This window comes from Vulpes vulpes, chromosome 2 (genome assembly GCF_048418805.1).
Source record: "Vulpes vulpes isolate BD-2025 chromosome 2, VulVul3, whole genome shotgun sequence".
Taxonomy (NCBI): domain Eukaryota; kingdom Metazoa; phylum Chordata; class Mammalia; order Carnivora; family Canidae; genus Vulpes; species Vulpes vulpes.
The window spans coordinates 139,388,824-139,399,534 of record NC_132781.1 but is presented as its reverse complement, the minus strand read 5'-3'; the positions used below and the strand labels follow the sequence as shown (position 1 = coordinate 139,399,534).

General features: G+C 39.5%; 1 protein-coding gene across 2 annotated transcripts in view; it reads right to left on the bottom strand.

Moving 5' to 3' along the window:
* Nucleotides 1-4,542: 4,542 nt before the first annotated feature.
* The window catches only part of BBS2 (Bardet-Biedl syndrome 2), a 30,595-nt gene continuing 24,426 nt past the window's right edge, over nucleotides 4,543-10,711 (bottom strand). For both annotated transcript variants that reach the window (XM_026011778.2, XM_026011779.2), the window contains exons 16-17: nucleotides 5,829-5,977; nucleotides 4,543-5,017 (exon numbers count right to left, since the gene is read on the bottom strand). In XM_026011778.2, coding sequence (XP_025867563.1) covers nucleotides 4,911-5,017; nucleotides 5,829-5,977 — 256 coding nt within the window. In that variant the 3' untranslated portion in view covers nucleotides 4,543-4,910. The remainder of the gene's footprint in view (nucleotides 5,018-5,828; nucleotides 5,978-10,711) is intronic.

Below are 10,711 nucleotides of genomic sequence, written 5' to 3'. Positions count from 1 at the left end.
CCGTTATAAAACACTGATTTTTTTTCCCGGGTGAGATGAAAAAGAAGCACCTAGAACTAGCTCCAATGTAGTCGTCCCATGCCCACACAGTCTGAGCCAGTTTACACACATAATATTTTGAAGACCATAATTTTTTCACCATGGTTTAGTGACACTCACGTGGAATTGCAACTACTTTGTAAATGGCTTCCATTTCAAAGCTTGCCTGAAAAGCAAGTTGCCACAGACTGAATGAAGGTCATCCTTATGACATGACTTTCACTCACTTGCTTTCTGATGTGTTTTCATAAGCAGAAGAGAGAAGGATGAGGTTCTAGGGAACAACCTGTCAGTGGCATAACTAAAAGCAGAAGGCCCAGGGAAAAGTGCCAGGCAGGTGAAACCATCACATGTGCCACACTGGGAAAATAGAGACTGGTGGCTCTAGGTGATACCTATGAGGCCACCCCACTTTTCCTGTTCTGGTGCTCCGTTTAAACCTTAGCATACTACACAAGGGCTAAAATGTGTTTATCAGTTTCTCCTTAATCTCAGTGTGTTTATGGTGTGTCAACACAGCAGAATCTCCTATACGCTATGGAAAAGGATTTTGGTGTCAGAAGGGAGAGAGTCCCTGAGAGCCAAACCCTGATGTTTCTATCGGTTACATCATCTACAGCAGCGCCTCTTAGGCTAGAGGACCATGTAGCTCGCAGGTCACCTTCCTGCACTGACTATGCTCCGTGACTGAGAAGCTATTTTTCCTGGTACTTCATTCTTCATCTGGATTTTTAGGGCTTAATGCCAATGTCAACAGCTGTTGAGTGGCAAAAAGAGGAATTAAAACATGGGCGTCTTTTAAATATTCATTTCAGAGGGATCCCTGGGTGGTGCAGCGGTTTGGCGCCTGCCTTTGGCCCAGGGCGTGATCCTGGAGACCCGGGATCGAATCCCACGTCAGGCTCCCGGTGCATGGAGCCTGCTTCTCCCTCTGCCTGTGTCTCTGCCTCTCTCTCTCTCTCACTGTGTGCCTATCATAAATAAAATAAAATTTAAAAAAATAAAAATAAAAAAAATAAATATTCATTTCAGAAAAGAGCTATGATGTTCACCTGTATAATATGTGGCATCCTTTCTCTTAATTTTTAATAGTGAAGCTCTAATTCTTAGAATTCCTTTTAGTTAAAGAAGATTTTTTCCCCCAAAGAGAACTGCTTTATATTGTTTCAGATAAGTAATACATGTTCATTGTGAAGAATTAAAACACGTAAAAATATAAAGGAGTCATCTGGAATCCCACCATCCTGTGACAGCCACTGTGGTGCTTTGTAATGCAGTCACTCAGCTGAACTGAACTATGTTTCTCAGAATTCTGCTTCCACCCAGGAAGGGTGAGCCACAGATTCTTGTGCAAGATACGGAGGGTCCAGGTTAAGCAGTAGCCACTTTGTAGCTCACACATGTTGCGTATCTCTAAGCCTACCTCCCAGTGTGAATCCGCATCTGGGCCGCAAGTCTCCAGCTGCGCCTGGATCTTCAGCAATCATGATCGAAGGTCTGCCTGCCTGTCCCCTGGGCTTCAAGTTCCAACTCTTCTCTGAGAGAATGTGGCTTCCAGAGACTGCTTCGCCACTTCCTACAGCTGCATAAGGGTCAACCTGCCAGAACAATTCCCCTTTATATATTCATAATGATGGAAATTGAGAACGTTTTCATAAAGTTATTTTGAGAGCCTATTGGCATTTCTGTTAGGAGAAGGAAAAATAAGGAGGAACTCTATTAATCTAACTTTGGTCCCCATTTTAAAGATGTGGAAAATGAAGCCTAGAAGGGAAGGGGCTGTTTTTTAACCTGTTTTTTCTACTGCTCATTGACTGGCTCCCAAACTCCATGGAATGTGGTGGTTTCTTTCCTACAGAACACTGAAGGGAAAAAAAAAAAAATCACTGCTTGGGCTACCTCTCCTAGACCATTATTTCTTCAGCTGGAAGCTTCGGCTGTCTTCTCTCTTCAGTACCATTATGTACTTACTTATGTGCCACTGACGAGTGAGAAAATGCAAACCCTGTTAGAAGGGTCCTTGTGACACGAGCTCTCCAGCCCTAATGAACTGAACATTCTTGCAAAAAAACACATGATTTCCTTCTCTGATTGATGCAAAATCAGTCCACATAGACAATTCTGAAAACTACTTGGGAATCAGCCATGTGGCATCATTTTAGGAAAAGCAGACTTCTGCACCATACAAATAAAAAGATGAGTCAGGAGCTACAGCATTTAGTGTGGGCAGGGGCCAGATGGGAAAAGAGGCAAAATGCAAAACACCAAGCTGCAAATGGGTGTCTTACTGTACTTCAGTTTCAAAGTGAAAGTGGAGATAATTTAGTTCTGTGATCACAGGACTCTGCACTGGCAGATTTGTAACTGCTAATTATAAAATTTGAAACATAAATAATGTTGGAACTCATTCTTGTAAAGCACTTCTAGGGTTGCATAATTGTTGTAAAGTCCCTAGTTCTTTGATTTTTGAAGCTACTGACGGGCTGGCTGAGGACAGGCAATTCCATGGAGAGCAGCAGGTGCTTTCCTGTGCTCAGGACACTGGCTCAGTGCCCCTGGGACGAGAAAGCTGACTGAGATCCAGCCCTGTTCTCACTAGAGGCTTAACATGGATCTCAACACGGAACTTATGAGGGTCAGGGAATAGCCATGGGAAGGGGCGATCTCCTGAGGAGAGAGCATTTGAGCTGAACCTTGATGTATGTGGCTAGGCAGGCACACTCTTTCAGGAGTATTGAGTACCTGGATCTGGGTGGGGGCAGGGAGACTTGGAAAAGAACTTCAGGCTTCCCCCCCACATACTGGAATCTTCAAGCTCAGCTTTTCACTGAAGGCTCAGTGTTCACTTAAAGAGCAACAAAATGCAGCAACAAAATAGAACTTCTGCTGTGATCCTTAGGAGGCACTCAGATTCTATCAGGATAGAACCATAAGGCAACAACACAGAAAGCTGATGACCAGACAGCTTTTCTTCTCCGTAGCCTGAGCACAGTGACTTCTGAGAGGGAAAGCGGTGATAGAATTTTGTATGAACCTGTCATCCCATCCGGTCTTCACACGACTGGGAACAGTCTGGAAGAGCAGGAAGGGCCATGGCTACCTGGTTTCAGACCCACATCATGACTCACCAAGCTGTGAGACCCTGTAGGAGACATGCAGCCTGAGCTCAGAGATATAAACAGCAAGAGGATCAAATAAATGTGAAAATAACCTATTTGTAACCTATAAATCAGGACTATTTAAAGATATATTTTGCTGCAGGTCAACCCCTTCAAGACTTGCTGTGAGTATTTTTAGGTGTAAGAGGGGAGGTTTTTTCCTGCAGAATGACAATGACCTTTGATGAGATTATTCTATTAGGGTCCCTAAAAATGAATAGTGCCATACAATTCAAACCAGCGCCAACCATAGATGGTAATTTCAACACATACAGGTTAGACTATGGTTAAAAATAGAAAAAGACTCAAGAGTGGGACTTGAGTTTTGCCAGTAACTCTGTGACTCTAGCGGGTGCCTCAGTTTCATCATCTTTGAAGCACACAGAAGATGCTTTACCACTTCAGGGATTATGGAAAATAGTACAGTGTATGTGGTTGTCTAGAACTTACAGGTTGAAAATGCTAACCAAAGGTATTCTAGAGCACAGTCCATTAAAATGAGGATTCCATGAAGCTCACACTTCAGAAACAAGAGATAATCCTAAATGCCTAAATGGAAGAAACCTGTAAAATTAATTTACCACAGGGGGACAGTCTATCTTCCCCACTACTTAGGAATGCTGGTAGGAAGTGAAAAGTGACCAATGTTTTAGTCATTAAGCCAGTCCTGGAATCTACCCGAAGACAAAATTTTCACTCTCAGGGAAGGAGCTGCTTGTTGTTGGCACAAACACCAGCTTGCTTTTCCTTGCCAACACACAGCTGGCAATATTTCCTGGCCTCACGGCAGTGAGGTATGCCCAAGTCTGCCAAGGGAACGCAAGTGGAAATGATAATGTGCTATTTCCGGACCACAACTTTGATCAAAAATTTCTGTGTTCTACTGACTTGGATTTAAATCACTGCAAGGTCCTAGGACAGCCCTTCTCACATAGGGTTCCCGGTGCTGTCAGGTCTTCGTTGGATGCAGTGAAGGTGAAAATAGTCACCCAAACAGATTTCCTGAAACCTCTTTCTCTGGAGAACTGGAGAAAGGCTGCCCTAGGGATGACATGGCTGCAGGATCACAGGAAGCTGGTCCCTGAATAACTACACAAACATCCTTATATAAATGAAAAATAAATGGGTCATTGTGAACTTTGAGGTCTATTAGTTTCAGTAGCCAACATGACGCCCAACTAACAGATCACCTTCCACTGACTCCCTTAACAGAGAGGTGTCATTTACACCCGCCTTTCAGTGATCCAAAGGCACAGAGATCAACATTTCATGCTTGTGTTTCCTCCACGTCATACAGATGGCTTATGAAATCTAATACAGTGGTGATTTTACAGTCAACACAAAGTGCAACTCTTAAGTTTTAATGAAAAAAACATTTTAATTACAAATTCAATTAAATTTAAAGGAAGAAGATGTATCTATACATCTATACACCAACTTTACATACATACAGAAAAAAAATGGACTTTGAAGCCCTTACATTTCAAAGATATCCCCCTCCTCTACACAAACCTGGTATTATCTGGTAACAGTGCAACTGATTCTAAAAATAGAAAGATACACTTTTCAGATGCAGTGGTTGCCTTGCATTCGTATCACTCACCAAGGCTGTTGCCATTTTTAGCACCTGGGTTCACCAGGATGTGATCCAAGCAAACTAGACTCAATTTTTAGGGAAAAACCCTTTCTAGGAACTCCATTACCTAATCTTTCCTAAGAAGAAGCTGTTCCCACGCGCATGATTCTGAACAGCGTGTTGATGTTGTTGCTTCGAATCGCATCCCGACAAGCAGTGATCACTTGGTTCTTTGGTTTTCCAACTGTGCAGATGAAACATCAAATCAGTACAATCCAAAAGATTATTAAAAGTGAAATTATAATTTAGAGGCTAGCTTTAAAACAGCATAAAACTAGGGTAGAAAAGAGATATATGGTGTGCAAATTTATCTTACCACTACCTAACAAGAATAACTTTGTGAGGGAATTTATAACAAACCAAACCAAGGGACCATCTCAAACCTAGATATGAAGTCAGTTTTATAGAACAGGATCAAAGCTTATATCTACCTAGCAAAAATTTTTTTTCCTAAAGATTTTATTTTTAAGTAACCTCTATACCCAACACAGGGCTCAAGCCCATGACCCCGAGATCAAGAGTCGCAGACTGAGCCAGCCAGGCGCCCAAGCAAAGATCATTTCTAAAAGGAGGTGAGAATAGATTTCAGGTATAAATCTCTGGCTACATTTCTGCTTTCTTTGATTTATTTACTGTTCTTTTTATATTTTCTGTATTTTAAGTTTGACACTTAGCTCATTAATTTTCAAATCTCCCTTTTTAAAAAACAGGTATATTTAGGGCTTTCCCTTGGGTACATGTCTATGTCACTAGGTCTTTCTTGGAAGATACAGCAAGATTTAAAAAAAGGGGCTGAAAGTGTTCTTTCTCTCTGAAGTCTGCAGACTTACTAAAGCCAAACAATAGGCTGACCAAACTCAAGTGACTAAGGCCAAGCTTGGTGTTAAAGGTATACTGCTGTTGGCCCCAATATGAATTCTAGAACCTACCACTACCTCTAAGTGTCCTAACCCCCAAATTACAGACTACTTATAGTGCTACAAAAAGAGACTTACCCCGCAGACGACCTGCTCTTTGAATGGCCTGATTTACTGCTTTTAGGTTTCCCAAGAGTTCTGTGTGGTTGTTACAGCGAATTTTGTATCCATTTAACAAGTCTCTGTTAAGGTCATACAGTTCCATGTAGCGGTTCTTCATGGTTTTCCTGTGTAAATTGACATAAGTGTATTAATATCACTGTAACTCAATATGGCAGTAGCTTAGATGAAAAAACCTGCAAATTTCTCACACACATAAAAGCACCAAATTTTTTTTAACTTTGAAGTGTTTGCTTTGAAACACCGAGAAGTTTCATCAAAATATTCCATTTCTTCCAGATAAATGGAAGACAAGGGGCTCTCTTGGTTATTAGTCCATGGTTTGTTTGAATTTAGAAACCAACAATCATTAACTGCTCCCTGTGTTAGGGGATAAGGAAAAGTAGGCAAGGCAAAAAGCCAGCTTCAACATTTCTGATTAATACTCAGTGGACAAAAGTGACTTTATTCTTAATATTTTTAGGCAACTAACAAATTCAGCTTCAAATCTTACCAAGGTGTTAAAAACAATGGCTTAAAATTAAAACTGCGCTGAGACATTACTATATGTCAATGAAAATGATTAAAATAAAATAAACTGATAAAGACAAATGCTGGCAAGGATGTGGAGCAACTGCAACTCTCCCCCACTGCTGATGGGAATGCAAGATGGTACAGCTATTTTGTAAAATGGGCAGTTTCTTATAAAGTTAAACATACATTTACTTTACAACCCAGGAATCCCATTATAAGTATTTACCCAAAATAAGTGAAAACATGTCTGTAAAAAACCATATGCAAATGTTTATAGCAGCTTTATTCACAATCACTGAAGTTGGGAAACAACCCATTGTCAATCAGTGAGTGGATAAACAAAGTATGGTATGTCCACTCAGTGGAACAGTACTGTAGCCAGCAATAAAAAGAAACAAATTACTGACATATGCATCAACATGGATGAATCTCAAAAGCATTAGAAGCCAAAATCAAAAGGCATACACTATGTGATTCTGTGTTTATGACATTTTGGAAAAGGCAAAACTACAGGGAAAGAAATCAGGTCAGTGGGCGCCCGGACTGAAGCTTAGGAGGTACTGATGCAGAGAGGCACAAGGGTGATGGAAATATTCTACATCTTGATTGTGGTAAAAGAAACATAATTTTATATGTTTCTCAAATTTTACTGAACTGTAAACCCGAGAAGGGTGAATTTTCTGCATGGCTATACTAAATTATATATCAACTGAGTTGGTTGGATGGATGGATGGATGGATAGATAGATAGATAGATAGACAGACAGACAGACAGATAGATAAAATACAGCTTAAAAAAGGATTTAGAGGTTGGTGGTCACTTCCCCCCAGTTTAGCACTCAAATGCCTTAAGTCAGCAACAGCTCTCGGACTGAAAAAGAAGAAAAAAAAAATAACAGAGTTGAACAGGGGCCCTAGAGATTTCAAAAATGGCCAGAAAAAGCTAGCACCTCATATACCTCAAAGACATCGATGGGAAGAAAATGAATTGCAAAGTAAGAGACAAAACAAGCTCAATTTACAAAGGATACAAACTCACATCTGGAAAAACTAAACTATACATAATTTAGTAAAGTAGTAGATATAGAATTAATATACGAAACTCAGCAGTGTTCACAAATTCAGACAAAAAAAAAAAACCCAGAAGATGTAATGTGGAAGAAAGATCCTATTTACAATTGCCAAAAATACTTGGGCATATATTTAATGAGAAATAGCTAATACCTAAACGAAAGACCTAAAACATGACTCAAACACATATAATGACCCTGTTAATAAATTTAACACGATCGCACTAAAAACACCTACCTTTTTTTTTTTTTCTGGAGCCTAAAACAACTGATGAGAAAGTTCACTGGAAAAGTGAACGTAAGTGGCCAGGAAAACCATGACAAGGAAGACTAAGGGGCTGGGAGGAGGGGCAGCTGGCCATAGCAGGAAACACACAAAGCTTCAATACAGAAAAGAATGGTACTGTCAAATAAAGAGACAAGACAGACCAATAGAACAGGACAGGAAATCCAGTAATAGACCTAAGTGCCTATGGAAATATGATACATGGTAAAGGGAAGCATCTCAAATCAAATCAGTGGGAAAATGGACTTCTAAAGTAATAGTATTAAAATGCCCAGGAAAAGAGAAACTGAATTTATCACTGTTATGCCAACCAGGATAAATTCCAACTGCAAAGGAGTAAATGTAAAAAAGGAAAACATACAAGTACTAAAAGCAAAAGAAATAGGTGATTTATTCTCCAACCTCAGAGCAGAAGTTTAGTTAGTGACCCATTTGACCACATAAAAACTTTAAAGAGCTGTTACATGGCAAAAGCAAAAATAAATTTTTAAAAATCTAAGCAAAGGACGAATACAAATAACAAACTGAAAAAATATTGCATCTCATCACAAGGGATTAATACATGTAAAATAAATAGTTCACACACAGAAAGAAACAAATACAAGTGGCCCTTAAAATAATGAAAAGATGCTCAACACTGCTCACAATAAAACAAATGAAAATGAAAACTACAATGAAACCATTTCTCAGCCATTGAGTTGGTAAATATCTTAAGAGTATGCCAACATACTCCATTGGCAAGGCGAAAGAGAAACAGGCACTATCATACATTACTGAGGAGAATGCAAAATGGTATCACACCTACAGAGGAGAATTTGGCGTATCTTGCCAAATTCTAGATGTAAGTCTCATTTACTCTGGCAATTCCATCTCAGGACTTTTTCCCAAAGATACCTCAGCAAAATATGAAAAGATTATATAACAAAGCTATGGTTGCAGCATTCTCTGTAACAGCAAAAGACCAACCCAAATGTAAGGAATTGACTGAATAAACATCCAGAGAATGAGTACTGGACAACTGTAAAAACAACGAGAAGTATCTCTGTACATGACTATGGAGTGATCACCATATTTTTAAGTGTAAAAAGCCAGATGGAGAAGAGTAACATGCTATGATTTATCTAGTGAGAGCAGAGATGTGAATGTGAACGTGTGTGTGTGTATATGTGTGTATATGTGTGTGTGTGTATGTGTGTGTGTGTGTGTGTTTTCAAATCTTGACTGGTTATGTACAGTGAAACTGAGGGAACAGGATGGAGGTGACAGGAATTAGAAGTGAGACTTTGCTGCACATTGGTTTATAGAGGTGACTTTGGAACCACATAAAAGTTTTAATAAATGTGTAATAAAATTAAACCAAAAAGGAAAAAATGTCAGTTCTTGCAAGACCAAAAGCAAAATGAACCAAATGAGCCTAACTATGTATCAAATTTGTGGCATAACAGAAAGAGGGGTATTACTTCAAATACAACAAATTGACTAAAAATTCCCACTGGAATATACTCTAAAGACACAAAAAAACTAGAAAAAAAAATTTGTACTGTTTTCAACCATACTATTGATGGTAGGTAATATTAGTATTATTCTAGCAAATACTCATGTGGATACTGGTTAGAGCCATGATTTCCAATGTGAAAAAGAAGAGTTACAGCTTTAAGATCAAAGCTAAGAGCCTGCATTCATAAATCTGAAATTAGAGCCTGGCTCTATCCATTGAAAAGTCCTAGAAACAGTGACCAACCAAGCAGCAATGAACACTTCTGATGTGCAGACTATGATCTCTAAATACCATTTCTCACTAAAAAGAAACCAAGGCTCCTTAGAGATATGGCTGATTCCAGATTCAGAACAAATGTACCAGATAAGCCTAAAACGTCTTGTACAAGAAGACAAGGACCTAATAGAATATTGGCTATGTCCAAAGGTAGCTATAGACAACCTGAAAAGGTTCCCACTGGCCAAAGACAGGACAATTTAGCCATCATACAGAATAACTGAAATGGATTGAAGCACATTAATTAAATATGTTAAATAAAATACATTAGTTTATAAGGATTTAAAAATCTCACTGGTCAACATGGAGGATGCTAGAGAATCAAATCATTATTTTATTATTATACCTATATTTCTTTATTTAAGTAGGCTCCATGCCCTGCATGAGCCCAACATGAGGCTTGAGCCCTGAAATCAAAACCTGAGCTCAGGGGTACCTGAGTGGTTCAACTCATTGTCTACCTTTAGCTCAGGTCATCATCCCAGGGTCCTGGGACAAAGCCCCACGTTGGGCTCCCAGCTCAACAGGGAGTCTGCTTCTCCCTCTCCCTCTGCCTCTCCCTGCTGCTTGTGCGCTCGTGAGCTTTCAATCTCTCTCTCTCTCTCTCTCTCTCTCTCAAATAAGTAAAATCTTAAAAAACAAACAAACCCTGAGCTCAGATCAAGAGTTGGATGTTCAACCGACTGAGCCACCCAGATACTCCTGAACTCATTATTTTAAAGCTGATAGGGCAGCCCAGGTGGCTCAGCGGTTTAGCACCGCCTTCAGCCCAGGGTATGATCCTGGAGACCTGGGATCGAGTTCCACATCGGGCTCCCTGCATGGAGCCTGCTTCTCCCTCTGCCTGTGTCTCTGCCTCTCTCTCTCTCTCTCCTCTCTGTGTATTCTCATGAATAAATAAATAAAATATTTTTAAAAAATAAAGCTGATAAATAATATGTCTTTCCTTACAAGCTATACCTCAGGGAACCAAATAATCATTAATTCATAAGGGAATATTATGCTTTACAGAAGTATTTAAACTAAAAAAAAAAAAAAATGAAGAAAAAGTAACAATTAGAATATCACTGTTTTTGCAAACTCCAAAAGAAATAATAGATCTAGGCAATGATCATTAATGACTGAGAATAGAACAGAAAGAGACAACCAGGCATCACATGCTCCCTCATGGAAGTACATACACAGCACCAACTAAGAAG